This window comes from Taudactylus pleione, unplaced genomic scaffold, assembly GCF_031769625.1.
Source record: "Taudactylus pleione unplaced genomic scaffold, aTauple2 ptg000275l, whole genome shotgun sequence".
Classification (NCBI taxonomy): Eukaryota; Metazoa; Chordata; class Amphibia; order Anura; family Myobatrachidae; genus Taudactylus; species Taudactylus pleione.
The window spans coordinates 1,809,815-1,833,026 of NW_028284677.1; the positions used below are offsets into that span (position 1 = coordinate 1,809,815).

The following is a 23,212-nucleotide window of genomic DNA, read 5'->3' on the forward strand; positions in this document are numbered from 1 at the left end:
ATATTTCTCTGTATTTATGACATACTTTCAGTAAAAAAAAATGAAAAAGCTCCTTTAAATTTAATTGCACACTGTGTTTGGGTGAATATAAATAAAAAAGTTTACTGAGATATAAAAAAAATATATATACAGGTTGAATCTCCAATATCCAAATATTCCGAAATATGGAATATTTTTAGCATGAATGAGAAAGTGAAACCTTTGGTTTCTGATGGTTCAATTTACACAAACTTTGTTTAAAGCATAAAATTATTAAAATACAGTATAAAATAACCTTCAGGCTTTGTGCATAAGGTGTATATGAAACATAAATTAATTTCATGTATGTACACAAACTTTATTTGATGCACAAAATTATTAAAAATATAGTATAAAATGACAAGCAGGCCATGTGTGTATATAGAACATAAATGCATTCTGTGTTTAGATCTGGGTCCCATTCCCAAGATATTTTATTATGGTATGAAAATATTCCAAAATACGGACTATTCCTATATCAAAAATACCTCTGGTTCCAAGCATTTTGGATATGGGAGACTCAACCTGTATAGGGAGAGTATATCACCAACACATGTAACACTCATAATTAGAGCCATATTATATATAATTTGTATTTTTATTAACTTTTATATGTATTATTAAGCATGGAATTTATTGGCTGATGTATTTTAGATTAAAAGTAAACATTCAAGCCAGGATGGTAGAGAGGTATAGAGATTATTTGTGATATAGAAGGTTATAGGTTCTAATGCTGTGAGAGACTGCTGTTTACTTAAGTCTTTTTGTAATATGATACAATGTATAGGACATTTATTGTCTTATTTACCTTTAGATTAAAAGCAAGCATTCAGACCAAGATAGTGTAAGGGTAGAGGAATGGAATGTGGTATGGAAGGTCATAGGTTCTTAACCTGTGAGAGATGGTTGGGATTTTTTTTATTTTTCTTATATTGTACTAATATATGAATTTGTTTTATTATGAATTAGTATGTAATTATTATTGAATTTTGTTTTTATTTTCATTTTATATTATTGTTATATTATGTTATTTTATAAATATAATACTGGAGATTTTTCTTATATCTATACATATTGAAATATATGCTGAACAATGCAATTTGTGTGAAAATAAAAGGGTTAAAGGTGAGGAAAATAAACCCATATGAAAGTGATTACTTCTATTGAGGGTGTGAGACATGATGGACCAATGGTTGTGCAGTAAAATGGAGCAATGTGGGTACATATAGGTCAGGAGGACCAGACTGAAATTACTATTTGAAAAAACTCCAAGAAAATGGAGTGAAAATGGATAGAGACACCCCATTTGTTCCTTTGCAAGTGTGGATCTATTTCTTGGTGCCCGCAGTGATAACAACTTGCCTGGAGACATCACTTTTGCTGACCATTAGTCACCGAGGTATGCCCCTACACAGATGTTGCATGGTGACCTGGGAATAGCGGCTCTGTGTAAGGGAGAGATTTCAACCAACGGACTGGTGACAAGTAAACACAGTTGTACATGCAAGCCACTCATTGTCTGGGGATGTGGCATAACAAACTGAGTACACAGCTAAATGGCATGGCATTTTATGCACCTGTGCTAATGATCTTACTAAGGCGAATTTAGCCCAGGAGATCCTGTTAACCGACCCAGCAATAACAGGACATTGGAAATTAGGTCCTTTAAAATCTAATCTGTTGTTGATATTTACTTGAATACAATATCGATTATACCTAAAAAAGAAAAAAATCTGCTGTGGTGAGTTTCCACACTAATAGCAATTAAAGGGGGCCAATTTAAAGACCGCAGGGGGTAAATTTACTAAGATTCGAGTCTGATCAATTTTTTTTTCTTTTTTAAACTCGATTAGCATCGTCGAAACTCAAGAGATTTGAGACTCCTGAAACTCACAAATTTACTAAGAAGTGAGATTAGCTGAGAGTGAGTTTTCCGATGGTGAAACAGATCAAGATTTCTCCCCCGAGTAGCAGGTTTATGTGAGATTACTCACCAGAGATTGCAGTGTTTTCTCTCTGCCAAACTCTCCCGAACAAGCAGCCTGCACATATCAGTGAGCTATGTGAAGGCTGCTTGTGTGTTGTACCTGTATAAAAAATGACATAGGGTTGTCCCCCAAAAGACATAACCAGCCCTGGACTGCTCAGCCAGTCCTAGTTCCGAAAATTACAGGGAAAAATGTGTAGGAACCAGCACCTAGCTGCAAGGCCAGTCCTGATTTTAAATATAGGGGGAAAATATAAGTAGGGGTCCCCCTATATTTAAAACCAGCACCAGACCCTAACCAACCATGGTATAATGCCACAGCCAGGAGACCCTTCCACCGTGTGTCCAAGCCAGTCAGCACAAGCCAGGGATCTCAGGAAAGGTTCCTCCCTCTCCCAAAACCCCAGGCTTAGGCTGAAGCCTGGGGCTCTTCCCTACACCCCCGGGCTGTGGGTACTGGGGTAATAATGTTGAAACTAGTCCAAAACTATTGTATTTTACAGTGGAACTACAGGGGCCAGTATGACTGCCCTTTGGAACTTGTTGAACTAGAATTGCCAGCAGGTGGTCAGCACCTGTACCCTCACTGTAAAATAAATAGTTAAAAAAACAGTATATACACTGTCTAAAGTACAACTTTATTAAATACTTACCTATCTCACTCACACATATATACCTGCTTCCAGCTGTCGTGTCTCCTTGTCTTGTAGAATCCAATGGGAGTACCTGAAAAAAAAAACAATACCTCCTTCCTGGCGCTGGTCTCCGGATCTTGGCAAATAAAAAAATGCAACCCGGACCAGATACATTAAATATGCGGTGTGTGTGACCACATACACCGCTAACCAGCTCCTGACTGCTCAGTGTGAACTGTCAGGAGCCAGCAGCCAATCATCAGCAGCTAACTGTGGAGCAGATGTTGATTGGCTTCGGCTCCTGACAGTTCCCATGTCGGCTGGTCAGTCAGTCAGGAGCTAGAGCCAATCAGCTGCTGCTCTAAAGTTAGCGGCTGCTCATGATATCTCTCTCTCAAACTCACCTGAGTTTGCCTTTAGTAAATTTTCAAGTAGAAAAAAATGCCTAAACTCACCCAAAATTTCAATCTCGAATCTTAGTAAATTTACCCCCTGGAGTATAAACATAAGAGATGTTATATTGTCTTTTTTGTCTTAATGTGTTTTTTTTATGCCATTTGTAATTTAGTGTATTTTGAGTATTTAATTCACATGCTAGACCTCTTTAATAGTTAGTGCAAAAACAAATATATATTTATTTTTGTACTGTGTCTTTTTTGGATACAGAAACACATAATAGTTTCTGCAGCTGTGAGACATAGGAAAAAACTTTCAGTAATATCATATTTATAGTTACTATGGTTTAGTAGCAGTGCCTGATTTAAGTTTGTCTAGTTCCCTCTTATGCCTCGGGCCTAGCACCCACCTGCTAGACCCACAGACCACCCTGCCTCCCAAAATCAGAGAAAAAAAAAAAGTGAGGTCTGCCTTGCCAGCCAGGGTTGCTGAAACCATAGAGAAGATCCAGACAGACCTGGGATAGTACTACGGATGGTTTTCCTGGGGAAGTCAGGTCTGAAAAATTCTTGCGGCCCCCATATATAACCAGTCTTGGCACCAATAGCACCAGGGCATTTCCCATAGCCCAAGGCAGTGGGTACAAGGGTACTTGATATAGGGAGTATGTAGTGAGCAGTTGGTAAGTGACTTGGGGCAGATGTATTGCAGTAGGTAAGTTATGAGGGGATGATGTAGTGAGTACCAGGTAAGTGATGTGGGGATAATGTAGTGAGCAGCAGGTAAGTGACATAGGAATGATGTAGTGATCACCAGGCAAGTGAAGTGGGGATGATGCAGTGAGCAGCAGGTAAGTGACATGGGGATGATTTAGTGAGCAGCATGTAAGTGATGTGAGGATGCAGAGCCGTAACTAGACTTTTTTTGTGCCCTGTGCCAGAAAGAGCATTGGCGCCCCCCTCATTTTTCAAAGGTACATAATGCACCCAAAAAGGGCCATGGCTTCATGAGGAAAGGCCAGGGAAGAGATAGGAGAGGCCAGGAGATGCTGGGGATGAAATAAGAGGAAGCTACAAGCAAGAATGATAATAAACAGAAATTTGACAGGCCCAAACAGCGCCCCCTTGACCTGTGGTGCCCTGTACGATGGACTGGTCGCACTACCCTAGCTACGGCCCTGTGAGGATGTTGTAGTGAACAGCAGATATGTTATGTGCGGATGATGTAGAGAGCAGCAGGTAAGTGATGTGGGGATCATGTAATGAGCTAAGGTAAGCAACATGGGGGATTTTTTAGTGCAGTAGGTAAGTGATATAATTGACATGGGGATGATGTAGTGTATTAGGTAAGTGATGTGAGGATGATGGATTGAGTAGCAGGTAATTGACATAGGGATGATGTAGTAAGCGACATGGGGATATTGTAGTGCAGTAAGTAAATGACATTTGGGCTTGATGCTGTGAGCAGCAGGTAAATGTCATGGGGATCATTCAGTGAGCAGCAGGTAAGTGACTGGGTGATGTAGTGAGCAGCAGGTAAGTGACTGGATGATGTAGTGAGCAGCAGGTAAGTGACATGAGGATATTGTAGTGAGCAGCAGGTAAGTGATGTGGGGATGATGTAGTGAGCACCAGGTAAGTGATGTGGAGATGATGTAGTGAGCAGCAGTTAAGTGAAGTGGGGATGGTGTAGTGAGCACAAGGCAAGTGATGTTCGGATGATGCAGTGAGCAGCAGGTGAGATGGAAGGTTATGTTGTGAATAGTAGGTGCATGTTGCAGTGACAGGAGTTATTAGTAAAGCAGAGCTAAATTGTTTACAGATGAGAAGGGGTTATTGTTCAGGCTCCATCCATTCCTGCCACTGGAAGGATGCATAACTTTGCAGAGCAGCCTGGTATTGGCCATTATAAGGGGAAGCACTGATACACAGGAGTTTTAATCACCTCCTTCAGCAGCAGTCAGATCACAGCTGTGACCTTATCACACTCTGAGCCGTGATTGTTTGTCTAACACTGATTCCGAGTAAGTGTACGGTATAACTTGACCTGTACCTCTCCTGATGGTGTTGATCTCTCCTTTACGGTCACAGCAATCTCCAGCAGTAGGATTTCTTACGTCATGACCATGTGACTGCTACGGCAGGGCCGGTCAACTACCACTTTTACTATCCATGTGGACATAGAGGGGGGATATTAACCTGTGGTGAGCAAAGCATACCACTGTGCTCGAAACGTGATGAGTAAAGCTAACCTGAGAGGGTACACTTATGGCCCCAGGTTCTGATCCTTGCTCCTCCACCGTTTGTCGCAGATCACATGGTTGTGACATCAGAAGTCCTGTCGTCCATTTCATTTTAGACCTAATCCACACAGCGCACATGGCTAAATAACTTTTTACAAAAACTATACCAGTTTTATAAAACTTCTTAGGGTGCCCCCACACAGATCCATAACACCCCACAATTATTTTATATAATTTACAGAGGGCTAATTACACTAATAATCACAGCACAAATCCTCTGTGTGAGGAGAGGTTGGCCATGTTTATGCTTTCAAGTGAAGCCTCTAAGTACACGCCTTATAGATGGTAACTTGACATGCACAACAAATTGAAAATTCCTATCTCTAAAATGGAGCATTAGTTGGCTAATAGTTAAAACACTGTAACTGTCTCAAAAACCGTAACTGCAAAAGGCCTTATACTGGAACAAGAGCTACCTAACAAAACAAACCCCAAGTCTTAATTTGTCCTCTACCCTGTGTTATGCCTTCCCAAAAATCTCTCATAAACTAAAGCAGTTTTGACTAGTAATGTGCTTTGGTTTTGGATCCACATATCCTGCAAGATTTTGGATCTGGATTTGGTATTGCAAAACCACCCTTGCGTGTTTTGGCTTTGGATCTGTATTTTTTATTTTTTTTAATGATAGAAATAGCTAAAATCATATAATGTGGACCTGTTTTTGTTCATACAGTATCATTAACCTTAATAGCAATAATTTAAGGCATTTCCAGGCATTTTTAACCACCTCACAGCTCACAATATTGTTTTCACTACTTTTCACCAATATAGGCCAAAGGCTGCAGCAAGCTGGCTGGCTAAAGTAAGCAACAGAGCAGTGGCATAAATGCATGGCAGTTTAAAAAATATAGTATATATACACAGTATGAAACATTACCACACAGCAGCAGCGAACATGATGGCAGTTAAAAAAAACTATAAAAATGCCCCAAATTGTGCAAAATGTAAAGAAAAGATGTGCAAGATAGAATTGTCCTTGGGTTCTCCCACCCACTCTTAAGTGTGTTATTAAAAAGGACATGCACAGTTTAAGAAACCAAACACTTTAGCGACAAAACTGACACTTTTGTGGCTGAAGTCCTTGGTTTGTTTGAGCCCCCACAAAACAATTTTTTTTAAGGACTACCTCCAATCATAAAGGAGGAGGTTGATTGGTGGAGATTGCATGTGCTGGTCCAAACTGCTGAACTGCTTGTTATTAATTTACAAATGATTATAATTTTGTCAAATCGATTGCATGAACTTGCTGCAAATGATATAACAAAGAATAGATGCCTAGATGGTTAACATCCCTACTTCTACTAACTTTGGCTTCACAAATGGTACAGATGCCTTTACAACTGTTGCCAGGATTTGGGTTAAGATAATTCCACACCAAAAACGTGGCTTTTCTGGTCTTATGCCCATGCATGGCAATGGCTTTCTTTTTATCCTGAGCAAGAACTGCTGCCACTGGTGGCTGATTTACACAAACAACATCCACATTAGCGAAAGATAGGAAACAAATATCCCCCTCATCCTCCTGTTGCCCTTCCTCCACATTATCATCCTCAATTTCTATTATTTTGGGTAGAAATTATTCCACACATAAGAAGTGGAGTTTTTTGTCTTATGCCCAGGCTTGACAATGGGCTTTTCCTTATCATGGATAACAATTGTTTCTACTGGTGCCTGATATACACAAACAATATCTTCATCAACATCATCATCCTCATTCTGGTGCACTTCCACAGAAGCATCCATGATTTTCATGTCAGCAGGTTTACTTGTGCCGTTCATCCCCACATTTGCAGAGGATGCACAAGTGGTGGAAGGAGGCTCCTCTTCAAGTACAGTATTGGAAAGGTCAGGCTCACACATGGCACCTGCCAACACACTTAGACTCTCCTCAGGGATTTGTGACATTTCTGAGCACACAGTTGGTTCCTGCACCCTAAAGATTTAAAAAAAATTTAAATGTTTACAGGGAGAAGGGCTTACATCATCATAAGAGGCTGGACTACCAGTCATAAATAAAGGCCAAGGCCTTAGCCTTTCCTTACAACTTTGTGTGGTGAAAGGCATATTGGCAATTTTATGTCTTTTTGAAGCTAACTTTCCCTTTGATGTTTTTGCTTTACCAATATAAAAGATTGCTTCTTTGATTTTAGATTTCCTGACATGCCCTTGGGTATCGGCTTTAGTAGATGACGTAGACAGACTAGTATCATCAGCAGCTCTAGCACTAGTATGTGGTTCCTTCTCTCCTCTCAAATGATCGTTATCCATATTATCAAGCACAAACAAAGTGGGGTACAGCACACATGTCAATTTGTACCAAATTTAAATATTATACTGCGGTATCAATGACCTACAGTGTCACAATATTTTTTATGCATTTTACACTGCGGTTTCACTTACAGTGTCACAATATGGTTAAGAATATTACACTGTGGTTCCACTTACAGAGTCACATAATATGTGTATGAATATTACACTGCACTACCACTTACAGTGTCACAATACTTTTAGTAATATTACACTGTGGTTCCACTTACAGTGTCACACTACGTGTATGAATAGTACAGTGTGGTTCCACTTACAGTGTCACAAAATGTATATGAATATTACATTGTGCTACACCTTACAGTGCCACAATATTTTTTATGAATAAAACACTGTGATACCACTTACAGTGTCACAATATTTTTTGTGACTATTACACTGTGCTACCACTTAAGTGTCATAATTTTTTTTACAGTGTCACAGTATGTTTATTAATATTGAATATTACACTGTGGTTCCGCTTAGAGCGTCACACAATACATGTATGAATATTACACTGCACTACCACTTACAGTGTCACAATACATGTATGATGACTATTACACTGCGATCTGACTGGAAGCATCACAGTAAAAAAGAAAAAAATATAGTACACTGGGCTACAGCACAATTTTTTTTAAAATAATATTATTAGCTTTTATTATTTTACACTCGGCACCCTTGGGCAGACAAAGCACCTCTAGACTGACAGAGCACCCCTGAAGGACACAGCAGCCCCTTTAGAGATGGCTAGATCACCCCTGGAGGACACAGCAGCTCTTGATGGACAGACAGAGCATGGACAGAGCACCTGTGGTGGACACAGCAGCCCTTGATGGACGGACAGATCCCAGACAGAGCACCCCTGGAGGATACACCCATCTGTTCAGTACACTCTGCACAGTTGGAGTGAAAATGGCGTTGATCACTGGGGACCTTTATAGATTCCAAAACCTGCGAGAATCCAACAGCGAGAGGATGACGTTTTGCCTCGCTTTGGGATCAGAGTCAGGCAGGGAAAACCCGAGCCGGACTTGGATCCCGGCCCAGATCGTGAAGTTCGGGCGGGTCTGGTTCTCGGAGAACCAGACCCACTCATCTCTAGTTTTGACGAAACAGCAAGTGGAAGAAAAAAATGGTAGTTTAAACTTTAGATTACTCCCAATTACTAACTTTTCAATTTTTTAGTTCTGAAATTCCATGTAAATTTTCAACTCATTGTGTCATTGTATTAAATTAACATTTAATATTTTAATACCATGACCCCTCTCAGAATTTCCCTATGAGAGAATTCCATTTATTCAATTCAGTCTTCTTATAAGGGCATGACTATGCCCTTATAATATATATAGGCAGCCAGGTGAGTTGTCTATGTCCCAGAGGGCGTGGGGACTGAGTTGGTCCATGAGCCAAAAATTGTAAATATTAGTATATAACGTTAGAAAATAATTTGCATTCTTTTAGAGTAAAACAAATACAATATTAGTAGGCACAGTATATTGGGAGTTTTTGTTATTTTTGGCTGTATGTCTATTTCAGAGATGTATGTCAACCCAATGTTGACGTACATCTCCAATGTTTTCAGATATGCACATACGCAGAAGCTGCACAGCATGTGCAAATGCGGTGATATCGCACGCAATGCACTAAAAGCAGAGCTTGATTGACATGCTGCTGGCATTAGGGGACAGCAACAGGTAGCATTATAGAAAATGATCCATCCTGAGTAGCCTGAGGGTTAGTCAGATGACCAGTGGTCTCGCAGATGATCTGGCAGGAAATGCCTATTTACACATGACGCCCCCTGGGGCATTACTATATTATCGCACAGACGCTGCATATAAAGAATCCGCGGCTGTGTGATCTGCGTCCATCTCTGAATATGGCCCTGCAGTTTTAATTTTTTTCTATTCTATTCCATTTTTATATGCCAGAATTATGTATCAATTAATTGAGTAATTATAGGCATGCTATCTATAGGTCCAAATAGTTTTCAGGACATCAGCAGTAAGAAATCTTCCAGATTTGAAAAGTGATTCTTGAATGATCACATTTACACAAGACTTAACTGAGATTTTATCTACACAGAGGAGAGTCCCCACTGACCGCTATAGAGCCAGCTTAAAGCTGGATCGGTCACCCGTGGGCCCTCAAACCCTGCAGGCCACCACACACATAGCTATCTCACCGGTGTCAGGGGCACTGTGGCATATGTGAACTGGGGGTTCCATGTGGCATAATGTGAACTGGGAGCACTTCAGTGTGTTTAACACATTTTGGTGCTATGAATATTTACACATTATACATTTTAATAAAATATGTTATTAATAATTTTATTGGTGAAGCCCCCACAAATCACAATGCTAGGATATACCAGAGAGGAAAAGCTGTGTTTAGTATACATTTGCTATGCACAGTTTGGTGGGCATGATGATATAAAGGCAATGTTTGAGTTTTAGCCCACAGATACATTTAAAATATACTTGCAGCCCTTCCCGTTGAATGATAATAAATGCAATAGTGTCCACATTTGTATATATTGTTAACTACTGTTTCTTAATTCTAGGGCTCAGTAAACTCACACTAGGAAATATGGAAAGCTCCACTCCATTAACAGATTACGGGTATTCAGCTGATCTTGATTATGAAGGAACAGTTTGCAACATGGACACTGTCAAAAGATTTTTGAAAATTTTTGGACCGGTTACATTTTCCTTTATATTTGTATTCGGGCTTGTTGGAAACGTACTGGTTGTTGTAACTTTCAGGCGCTACAAGAAAGAAAAGAATATGACAGATGTTTATCTATTAAATATGGCAATAGCAGACATATTACTAATTTTAACTCTTCCATTTTGGGCTGTATATTATCATAAACAAAACTGGATTTTTAAGGATTTTATGTGCAAATTGGTAAGTTGCATCTATGCAATAAATTTCAATTGCAGTATGTTATTGTTAGCATGTGTAGGCATTGATCGCTATGTTGCCATTGTACAGGTTACTAAGTCATTTAGACTCAGAATCATAGCACTGGCCTATAAACGAGTGTTATGTGTGTCAGTATGGATTATATCTGCCTGTCTGTCTACCATAGCATACATATTCACTGCATGTTATAAAGTAGGAAAAGATACATCCGCGCTGATGGCTTGCGAAGCACGTTACCATGATGGTTTAATAGCACAGAAATGGAAATTTGCAGCTATAATATTTGAGGTTTGTGTAGGGTTTCTGATTCCTTTTCTTGTTATGCTATTTTGCTATACATCTATCATTATAACCCTGTTGCAGGTCAAAAATTCTAAAAGAAAAAAGGCAACATTAGTGATTGTCACAGTTGTGGCAGTGTTTCTGTTCTGCCAGCTCCCATACATTGGGATGCTTTTGACAAAGGCTGCATATTTGATGGACAAAGGCAATTGCTCTGAACAAATGAAACATTCATACGCATTTTTTATTACTAAGGCACTGGCCTTTTTTCACTGCTGTCTAAATCCAGTAATCTATGCTTTTATTGGTGTCAAATTTCGAAATAATTTTGCGAAAATAATTCAAGATATATGGTGCATGCGAAAACTTTACAGGTCTAGAACCCATCTTTCTAGATTTTCCTCTGACATGTGCACATCAAGGATGACAGGTGAGGTCTTTATTAGTGAAGGTGGATCATCCTTTACTATGTAATAAAAAAAGCATTTGCTGCGACTTTTATGATCACAAAAATAAAAATATTGAGGTCCCTTTTCTCCAGATGATATTTTTTGCTTCAAAATGTAAATAACACCAAGGTCTATATTTACAAAGTGGTGGCTTTTCTCAGTCAGGTTCTCAGATCAAATATCATGTATCCACTATTTCCTGGGTCATAGCTAGATTAGATTGAAACAAAAATAAAACAGTCAGTGAATGATTGGAGACCTTTGTGACATAAGTAGTCCGAAATATGTTTTGCTCATACTTTGGACATGCGCATGAATAAACTTAAAGTATATATCTTAAATAGCCAAATTACATGCCTGTCCGAAAAGATTACTTACTTGAGTTCTTGGATACAGCATACCTGGCTGGCCTTTAGTATACATTGCTGTTGATCCTCTAAAGGTACTTACACTTAGCGACATTTTACACAATTTGCCCGATTCCAACACATCATGACGACATGACTGCCAAGGAGCTGCTGGGGAGAGTTCAAGGGGAAATCCGACACAATGTCTGATAATGAGCACATTACCAAGCACATTTACGGCCATCTGAGCAAATATAACAATCTTTTTTCAGACATGCAACCTAAAATTTAATTTTTAGTTTAATATCTGAAACAAAGAACTGGATAGTTTTGCAGAGTGGTTATAATGGCATGTTATAAAGATATCTAGTATATTTGGTTTAAATGTTTCTTTATATGCAATAATTTGCTTTTGAAAGCTTAAATAAAGTTTTACATAAAAATGCTATGTATTTACTTGATAGCTCTGACATTTTTGCTGATAGAAAAAAAAATCTAAATTAAATATCTATTTTTGATAATGTTTAAAATATATAAAACAATATGACATAAGTTAAAGAAAGACACCAATATTAGAGGGGCTGCTAACTGGAGCAGATGTGTGCCTCTGCAATCAGCCATCTGTAATCTACCTTCGGTGGGGCTTTCTCTGCTCTCCCTGGCTGCCCAGCATCTCCCCTCCAACCTGCAGTGCCTCTTTGGTGCCATTTCTGACTCCCTCAGAGTCTGCCTTCTAGCTGACCTGAAGCTGCTGCCTCGATTTTTACCATGAGACCTGCATTGCCCTGGCCCACTGCAGCCACCTGGTTGCCTCTATCTGCAGCTCCACTCACCTCCTACCTGGCACTTCCTTACATGCTGCTGGACTTAGGGTCTGATCCTCCTGCCTGTGGATGGTCTACTGGTGCTGCCCTGGCCTTTCCTCTAGCCGTACTCTGGCTGCAGGTGGCAGCCATTTTGGATTTAGTCTGAGCCTGCTGAACTGCTCTCTGGACACCTGGGACTCCTGCCATGGTTCTGTAACTTTCCAGGTCCTCTCTTCCAGCTGCCTGTGCACTCTTACCTGTTGGGAACCAGGCAGACCCAGCAGACTATTGGCTACAACTGCAGGAGCTACGGCCAGAGGGCTAGGGGGAGTGGGTGAGACAAAATGGGAAGGCAATATATATGTCCTCTTCATATGTCTCTCTCAGTTGTTGGTGAGCTCTATCTCAAGGCGCGGAGTCTAGTCCACCTGATGGTATTCACCAGTGACCCCTCAAAGTGGGATGTGGGTTTCGCTGCACCAAGTGAACAGGTCACAGCCCTCAGGGTAGGTACCTGGAAAAAACACAGAGATACATTTGAGAGGACTATATAAAACACTGTCAGTGCAATAAGGTTTGGGTAGGAAATTATGTCACTGAAGATCCAGTCGAGAAGACGGACTACGAGATCTGATGGATGTAAATACAGGACACCCAGACGCAAAAGAGCTGAGGATGATACTCCAGAGACTGCGATACTAGTAGCGGAGAAAGACAGCACAGATGGTATGAGATGCTGTATAGTGATGGTACTCAGCACAGATGATATGAGAAGCTGTATAGCACTACCAGTAGGGAACATGAAAGGATCCAGAAGACACCTACTGAGTACTCCAGGAAAGGAACACAGCGGAGCCTGAGACGCTGTCACAGTAGAAAAACCACTAAGGTGCGAAGTTGTACAGGCAACTTCCTGCTGCAGGAAGTACCCTAATATACAGTCAGGTGCATAAATATTGGGACATTGACAGAATTTTCATATTTTGGCCTCTATTCACCACCACAATAGCTTTGAAATAAAACAACCAAGATGTGCTTTAACTGCAGACTTTCAGATTTAATTTGAGGGTAATTACATCCAAATCAGGTGAACGGTGGGCCAAAAGTAATGGGACTATCAACTCAAAAGCTATTTCATGGACAGGTGTGGGCTATTCCCTCATTATTTCAGTATCAATTAAGCAGGTAAAAGGTCTGGAGTTGATTCTAGGTGTGACATTGCATTTGGAATCAGTTTCTGTTGACTCTCAATATGAGATCCAAGGAGCTGTCACTATCTGTCACTATCTCTGTCACCTCCCCTAGCCTCTCTGTCAGTGGGAGCCAGAGTGAGTGACAGCTCCGCCCCCTTACACTGCTGATCCGACCTGATTATACTTCTCCACTGTGTCAGATCACCAGTGTGGGTGGCGGAGCTGTCAGCGACTCACTCTGAGTCGTGCAGCTACTGCCAGGGCTCATGGCAGTGCACTGACTCTCCTGAGTCAGTGCAGAGGCTTGAGCTGGGCTGCGGGAGGCGGAGCTGTCAGCGACTCACTGAGTCGCGCAGCTACAGCTAGGGCTTGGGGAGTGCACTGACTCAAGAGAGTCAGTGAGAACCCTGACTCACTCTGAGTCACCGGCTCCCCTGCTGGCTCCAGCGCTGCTCTATCTAAAGAGCCGTGTCTCGAGACACTGTCTCGAGACATTTCACTGAGTTGAGCCATGAGGCTCAACTCAGTACAGTGAATTGATCTGCCCATCCCTATCAGCTACTAAAGGATTCACTGACTCTGTTAGTATTACTAGGGTGGATAATCCAATCAGAAAGCTGTGATGTTAGATTGGCACAGGGATCAGGGAATCACCTCAAGCTCAGCAATGAGCAATGTGTCCCAATCAAGTAGCGGGGGCGGGGTTAAGGACGGAGGCTCGTGCAGCTGTACAAACTGCTAGTGAGGAGATCTGACACTGAACGTGAGGGATTAGGTAATTGATATCACCTTGCAGCCAATTGCAAGTTGTGCTCCGTGGAGCTACAGTAGTGCATATGTTGTCTGTGCTGTATGCCAACACAGTACATATCCCAAATAAATGAATGAATGAGGGGAGGAAGAGTGGGGAAGAATATAATAACAAGGGTACAGAATCCAAAACAGTACCTGCCTTAACAAGTGAAAGTTCATAGAAAAAAATAAATAAAGAAATATATAAAAAGATAAAACACTGCAAATAGAATAATATATACAGGAATCAATATCCCTATATGGTATAGGTCTAGGTAGGGAGAAAACGGAAGAAGCTAGTAGTGTGCTAAAGCCATATTAAAAATTAAGATCATTGTCATTGATAATTTGGCTTCACGTAGCATGTACATAGAATAATTATCAGAAATAGCGGACTTAGATTGTTCTAAAGTATAGGTATAGTGATTAGAAAGATTATATATTTGGGTGATCGTAAAAAATTACACCAAAGTGGCAGGCTGTACCAGTATTGATTAGTTAAATAAAGAAAGAAAAAAAATTCATAGAAAAAATAAAATAAAAATTAATTACAGTTACAGAAAAACAGATAACTAAATGTGCACTAAGTGTTGAAATACAGACTGGTAAGTGTTGAAGTTTAGAGTTAGAAAATTATAACAAAAGTGTTAAGTAGTAAAGAATAAGGTATATAAGAATGTGTCTATGCCAGTGATGATCATAATATCCAATATATATGTGTGATTCTAAATGCTCATACATGAAAAGTGGTTCTAGTGGTGTGAGTGTTAAGATAATGCATATAGAAGAGAATAGACTAAGATAAAATGTTTCGGTTTGTTAGTAAATGTGCCAGTAGAGGGATAATGTGAAAAAGAAGTGCTTGTATAAATGATACAGTGAAAAAGAAGTGCCTGTATAAATGATACTGTGTGGTGCAAGGTGTTGTATTGAATAGAGTATCAAACTATTATATAATAAAAATGTCTAATAGACCCTTGAATTGTATTCGAATTCAAATAAATATAACTAAGAATAATGATAAAAATATAATGAAAGAAATAGATATCAAATTAATAAACATAAAATTCAAAATTAAAGTGGATAGTAGATCCAGGAACAGATCACCATTCTTATTCTAAGAGATAAATACTAGTGAGTCAGAAATGGACTATAACTATCATTTACTTCCAGAAAGTATAGCTCTGGAGGGCTTTCAAAAAAACAAGATACCTGGGTGTTTAAAAAAAAACCTGGGAGTCTCACCATCTATATCTCTTTCAGGACTTTTCAGCCATAAGGGTTGATTCATCAAGCAGTGAAAAGAGTGGAGAAGTGGCCCAGTGGAGAAGATTCCCATAGCAACCAATCTACTTATCATATTATAGAATGTACTTGATAAATGTTTCCTCAATGCTAATTGGTTGCTATGGGCAACTTCCCTACTGGTGCATGTGAAAACTTTATAGGTCTAGAACCTGTCTTTCTAGATTATCCTCTGACATTTGCACATCAAGGATGACAAATGAGGTCTTTATTAGTGAAGGTAGATCATCCTTTACTTTGTAATAAAAAAATCATTTGCTGCGACTTTTATGATCACAAGAATTTAAAAAAATATTGAGGTCTCTTTTCTCTCCAGATGATATTTTTTGCATCAAATGTAATTAACACCAAGGGCTATACATACAAAGTGGTGGCTTTTCTCAGTCAGGCTCTCAGACCTGCTTTTAACAAATATCATGTATCCACTATTTCCTGGGTCACAGCTAGATTTGATTGACACAAAAATAAAACAAAAAGCCTCTAGACTAGAGAAAGATAAGAAATTCCCTTTGTGTGGCACTCTTGAATAAATGTATACCTTTATTGCTGTATTATTAAAAAAGAAAAGGGATATTTGAAAGACTCAAGAAAATACAACACAGTGGTGAGTCTCTCTGTTGTTTAAATTAACATATGTTGCTAAATAATCTACAAAGATGTAATAGTCTGGTGGCAATATCTTGGCGAAAATGATTGTCAGCACTCAATACAGATTATAGATAACAGAAAAAGCATCTAAGGACTAAAATGCCCCCCAATGAGTGCTATGGCAGTTTTATCCTAGATAGATTATCAAGAGGCCACTTGACCCAGGCTCTCTAGACATTGGACACTCATATCTAAGAGAACTGGGTACCATTTTGAAAGATAAGCATTTTTTTCTTCTTTTATTTCTTATGCGTATTGCATACTCCTCCAAGGAGTACTGAGGAGAGAGGAATACTGGGAGATATCTTGGATATACGTACTATATGCTTGATATACAGCAAAATATGGTATGCAGCTAATTGTAGTCCTGTCTTGCTACTTCTGTACAAACAAACTACACTATATCACCTTTTCTCTTCTGGGCTTGAATGAGCCCCTCTTAAGGTGTTCCAGTAGATGACATCCCGTACATTTCACCCTATATGAGTCATATACCATTGGAAACCAGATAAGCTATAAAGTTCTTTTTTTTTGGTACGCACATTAATTTTGAGCACCAATTATCACTTTAACTAATCTACTACACTATCAGGCGCATGTCTCTTTAACCCCCTTTTTCATACATATATGAATATATAAATATATGAATATATAAATATATTCATATATTTATATATTCATATATATATTCATATATTTATATATATTCAGATCGAGTTTCTGATTGAATTCTTTTCTGCCATCTCACACATAATTTTTAATTAATAAGCGCAGAATCCATCTTTGTTGTTTCTTATTGGTCCAATTATATGGAGTCTTTCACCAGCTCCTAGAGAGATTCTGCAGCTAGAGTTACAGTATATGGGTAATCTGCATATTTAAGTTTTATATTAATAGCCCACCAACAGTGCTGAAGCTATTGTTTAGTTTTAAATTCACCTTAGTCCCTTGAACCTGTGTAAGATCATTAGCACAGGTGCATAAAACACTGTGCCGTTTAGCTGTGTACTCACAGTTTGTTATGCCACATCTCCAGACAATGAGTGGCTTGCACATACAACCGTGTTTACTTGTCACCAGTCTGGTGGTTGAAATCTCCCCCTTACACAGAGCCGCTATTCCTGGTGTCACCATGCAGCATTTGTGGAGGGGCTCACCTCTGTGGCTAGCGGTCAGCAAAAGTGATGTCTCCAGGCAAGTTGTCATCCACAGGGGGCACCAAGCAATATATCCACACTTGTAAAGGAACAAACTGGGTGTCTCTATCCATTTTCGCTTATATTATATTTCTCTGTATTTATGACATACTTTCAGTAAAAAAAAATGAAAAAGCTCCTTTAAATTTAATTGCACACTGTGTTTGGGTGAATATAAATAAAAAAGTTTACTGAGATATAAAAAAAATATATATACAGGTTGAATCTCCAATATCCAAATATTCCGAAATATGGAATATTTTTAGCATGAATGAGAAAGTGAAACCTTTGGTTTCTGATGGTTCAATTTACACAAACTTTGTTTAAAGCATAAAATTATTAAAATACAGTATAAAATAACCTTCAGGCTTTGTGCATAAGGTGTATATGAAACATAAATTAATTTCATGTATGTACACAAACTTTATTTGATGCACAAAATTATTAAAAATATAGTATAAAATGACAAGCAGGCCATGTGTGTATATAGAACATAAATGCATTCTGTGTTTAGATCTGGGTCCCATTCCCAAGATATTTTATTATGGTATGAAAATATTCCAAAATACGGACTATTCCTATATCAAAAATACCTCTGGTTCCAAGCATTTTGGATATGGGAGACTCAACCTGTATAGGGAGAGTATATCACCAACACATGTAACACTCATAATTAGAGCCATATTATATATAATTTGTATTTTTATTAACTTTTATATGTATTATTAAGCATGGAATTTATTGGCTGATGTATTTTAGATTAAAAGTAAACATTCAAGCCAGGATGGTAGAGAGGTATAGAGATTATTTGTGATATAGAAGGTTATAGGTTCTAATGCTGTGAGAGACTGCTGTTTACTTAAGTCTTTTTGTAATATGATACAATGTATAGGACATTTATTGTCTTATTTACCTTTAGATTAAAAGCAAGCATTCAGACCAAGATAGTGTAAGGGTAGAGGAATGGAATGTGGTATGGAAGGTCATAGGTTCTTAACCTGTGAGAGATGGTTGGGATTTTTTTTATTTTTCTTATATTGTACTAATATATGAATTTGTTTTATTATGAATTAGTATGTAATTATTATTGAATTTTGTTTTTATTTTCATTTTATATTATTGTTATATTATGTTATTTTATAAATATAATACTGGAGATTTTTCTTATATCTATACATATTGAAATATATGCTGAACAATGCAATTTGTGTGAAAATAAAAGGGTTAAAGGTGAGGAAAATAAACCCATATGAAAGTGATTACTTCTATTGAGGGTGTGAGACATGATGGACCAATGGTTGTGCAGTAAAATGGAGCAATGTGGGTACATATAGGTCAGGAGGACCAGACTGAAATTACTATTTGAAAAAACTCCAAGAAAATGGAGTGAAAATGGATAGAGACACCCCATTTGTTCCTTTGCAAGTGTGGATCTATTTCTTGGTGCCCGCAGTGATAACAACTTGCCTGGAGACATCACTTTTGCTGACCATTAGTCACCGAGGTATGCCCCTACACAGATGTTGCATGGTGACCTGGGAATAGCGGCTCTGTGTAAGGGAGAGATTTCAACCAACGGACTGGTGACAAGTAAACACAGTTGTACATGCAAGCCACTCATTGTCTGGGGATGTGGCATAACAAACTGAGTACACAGCTAAATGGCATGGCATTTTATGCACCTGTGCTGATGATCTTACTAAGGCGAATTTAGCCCAGGAGATCCTGTTAACCGACCCAGCAATAACAGGACATTGGAAATTAGGTCCTTTAAAATCTAATCTGTTGTTGATATTTACTTGAATACAATATCGATTATACCTAAAAAAGAAAAAAATCTGCTGTGGTGAGTTTCCACACTAATAGCAATTAAAGGGGGCCAATTTAAAGACCGCAGGGGGTAAATTTACTAAGATTCGAGTCTGATCAATTTTTTTTTCTTTTTTAAACTCGATTAGCATCGTCGAAACTCAAGTGATTTGAGACTCCTGAAACTCACAAATTTACTAAGAAGTGAGTTTAGCTGAGAGTGAGTTTTCCGATGGTGAAACAGATCAAGATTTCTCCCCCGAGTAGCAGGTTTATGTGAGATTACTCACCAGAGATTGCAGTGTTTTCTCTCTGCCAAACTCTCCCGAACAAGCAGCCTGCACATATCAGTGAGCTATGTGAAGGCTGCTTGTGTGTTGTACCTGTATAAAAAATGACATGGGGTTGTCCCCCAAAAGACATAACCAGCCCTGGACTGCTCAGCCAGTCCTAGTTCCGAAAATTACAGGGAAAAATGTGTAGGAACCAGCACCTAGCTGCAAGGCCAGTCCTGATTTTAAATATAGGGGGAAAATATAAGTAGGGGTCCCCCTATATTTAAAACCAGCACCAGACCCTAACCAACCATGGTATAATGCCACAGCCAGGAGACCCTATCACCGTGTGTCCAAGCCAGTCAGCACAAGCCAGGGATCTCAGGGAAGGTGGGGACCCCCCCAAGAAAGGTTCCTCCCTCTCCCAAAACCCCAGGCTTAGGCTGAAGCCTGGGGCTCTTCCCTACACCCCCGGGCTGTGGGTACTGGGGTAATAATGTTGAAACTAGTTCAAAACTATTGTATTTTACAGTGGAACTACAGGGGCCAGTATGACTGCCCTTCGGAACTTGTTGAACTAGAATTGCCAGCAGGTGGTCAGCACCTGTACCCTCACTGTAAAATAAATAGTTAAAAAAACAGTATATACACTGTCTAAAGTACAACTTTATTAAATACTTACCTATCTCACTCACACATATATACCTGCTTCCAGCTGTCGTGTCTCCTTGTCTTGTAGAATCCAATGGGAGTACCTGAAAAAAAAAACAATACCTCCTTCCTGGCGCTGGTCTCCGGATCTTGGCAAATAAAAAAATGCAACCCGGACCAGATACATTAAATATGTGGTGTGTGTGACCACATACACTGCTAACCAGCTCCTGACTGCTCAGTGTGAACTGTCAGGAGCCAGCAGCCAATCATCAGCAGCTAACTGTGGAGCAGATGTTGATTGGCTTCGGCTCCTGACAGTTCCCATGTCGGCTGGTCAGTCAGTCAGGAGCTAGAGCCAATCAGCTGCTGCTCTAAAGTTAGCGGCTGCTCATGATATCTCTCTCTCAAACTCACCTGAGTTTGCCTTTAGTAAATTTTCAAGTTGAAAAAAATGCCTAAACTCACCCAAAATTTCAATCTCGAATCTTAGTAAATTTACCCCCTGGAGTATAAACATAAGAGATGTTATATTGTCTTTTTTGTCTTAATGTGTTTTTTTTATGCCATTTGTAATTTAGTGTATTTTGAGTATTTAATTCACATGCTAGACCTCTTTAATAGTTAGTGCAAAAACAAATATATATTTATTTTTGTACTGTGTCTTTTTTGGATACAGAAACACATAATAGTTTCTGCAGCTGTGAGACATAGGAAAAAACTTTCAGTAATATCATATTTATAGTTACTATGGTTTAGTAGCAGTGCCTGATTTAAGTTTGTCTAGTGCCCTCTTATGCCTCGGGCCTAGCACCCACCTGCTAGACCCACAGACCACCCTGCCTCCCAAAATCAGAGAAAAAAAAAAAGTGAGGTCTGCCTTGCTAGCCAGGGTTGCTGAAACCATAGAGAAGATCCAGACAGACCTGGGATAGTACTACGGATCGTTTTCCTGGGGAAGTCAGGTCTGAAAAATTCTTGCGGCCCCCATATATAACCAGTCTTGGCACCAATAGCACCAGGGCATTTCCCATAGCCCAAGGCAGTGGGTACAAGGGTACTTGATATAAGGAGTATGTAGTGAGCAGTTGGTAAGTGACTTGGGGCAGATGTATTGCAGTAGGTAAGTTATGAGGGGATGATGTAGTGAGTACCAGGTAAGTGATGTGGGGATAATGTAGTGAGCAGCAGGTAAGTGACATAGGAATGATGTAGTGATCACCAGGCAAGTGAAGTGGGGATGATGCAGTGAGCAGCAGGTAAGTGACATGGGGGTGATTTAGTGAGCAGCATGTAAGTGATGTGAGGATGCAGAGCCGTAACTAGACTTTTTTTGTGCCCTGTGCCAGAAAGAGCATTGGCGCCCCCCTCATTTTTCAAAGGTACATAATGCACCCAAAAAAGGGCCATATGGCTTCATGAGGAAAGGCCAGGGAAGAGATAGGAGAGGCCAGGAGATGCTGGGGATGAAATAAGAGGAAGCTACAAGCAAGAATGATAATAAACAGAAATTTGACAGGCCCAAACAGCACCCCCTTGACCTGTGGTGCCCTGTACGATGGACTGGTCGCACTACCCTAGCTACGGCCCTGTGAGGATGTTGTAGTGAACAGCAGATATGTTATGTGCGGATGATGTAGAGAGCAGCAGGTAAGTGATGTGGGGATCATGTAATGAGCTAAGGTAAGCAACATGGGGTATTTTTTAGTACAGTAGGTAAGTGATATAATTGACATGGGGATGATGTAGTGTATTAGGTAAGTGATGTGAGGATGATGGATTGAGTAGCAGGTAATTGACATAGGGATGATGTAGTAAGCGACATGGGGATATTGTAGTGCAGTAAGTAAATGACATTTGGGCTTGATGCTGTGAGCAGCAGGTAAATGTCATGGGGATCATGCAGTGAGCAGCAGGTAAGTGACTGGGTGATGTAGTGAGCAGCAGGTAAGTGACTGGATGATGTAGTGAGCAGCAGGTAAGTGACATGAGGATATTGTAGTGAGCAGCAGGTAAGTGATGTGGGGATGATGTAGTGAGCACCAGGTAAGTGATGTGGAAATGATGTAGTGAGCAGCAGTTAAGTGAAGTGGGGATGGTGTAGTGAGCACAAGGCAAGTGATGTTCGGATGATCCAGTGAGCAGCAGGTGAGATGGAAGGTTATGTTGTGAATAGTAGGTGCATGTTGCAGTGACAGGAGTTATTAGTAAAGCAGAGCTAAATTGTTTACAGATGAGAAGGGGTTATTGTTCTGGCTCCATCCATTCCTGCCACTGGAAGGATGCATAACTTTGCAGAGCAGCCTGGTATTGGCCATTATAAGGGGAAGCACTGATACACAGGAGTTTTAATCACCTCCTTCAGCAGCAGTCAGATCACAGCTGTGACCTTATCACACTCTGAGCCGTGATTGTTTGTCTAACACTGATTCCGAGTAAGTGTACGGTATAACTTGACCTGTACCTCTCCTGATGGTGTTGATCTCTCCTTTACGGTCACAGCAATCTCCAGCAGTAGGATTTCTTACGTCATGACCATGTGACTGCTACGGCAGGGCCGGTCAACTACCACTTTTACTATCCATGTGGACATAGAGGGGGGATATTAACCTGTGGTGAGCAAAGCATACCACTGTGCTCGAAACGTAATGAGTAAAGCTAACCTGAGAGGGTACACTTATGGCCCCAGGTTCTGATCCTTGCTCCTCCACCGTTTGTCGCAGATCACATGGTTGTGACATCAGAAGTCCTGTCGTCCATTTCATTTTAGACCTAATCCACACAGCGCACATGGCTAAATAACTTTTTACAAAAACTATACCAGTTTTATAAAACTTCTTAGGGTGCCCCCACACAGATCCATAACACCCCACAATTATTTTATAT

The 23,212-nt window shown here is 39.7% G+C and overlaps 1 protein-coding gene across 1 annotated transcript in view; it reads left to right on the forward strand.

Moving 5' to 3' along the window:
• LOC148513625 (C-C chemokine receptor type 6-like) overlaps positions 1 to 11,329 on the forward strand; it is a 68,656-nt gene extending 57,327 nt beyond the window's left edge. Inside the window, exon 2 of the mRNA XM_088481622.1 lies at positions 10,209 to 11,329. Within this exon, the coding sequence (XP_088337748.1) occupies positions 10,235 to 11,329 (1,095 nt within the window). The 5' untranslated portion in view covers positions 10,209 to 10,234. The remainder of the gene's footprint in view (positions 1 to 10,208) is intronic.
• Positions 11,330 to 23,212: the final 11,883 nt, after the last annotated feature.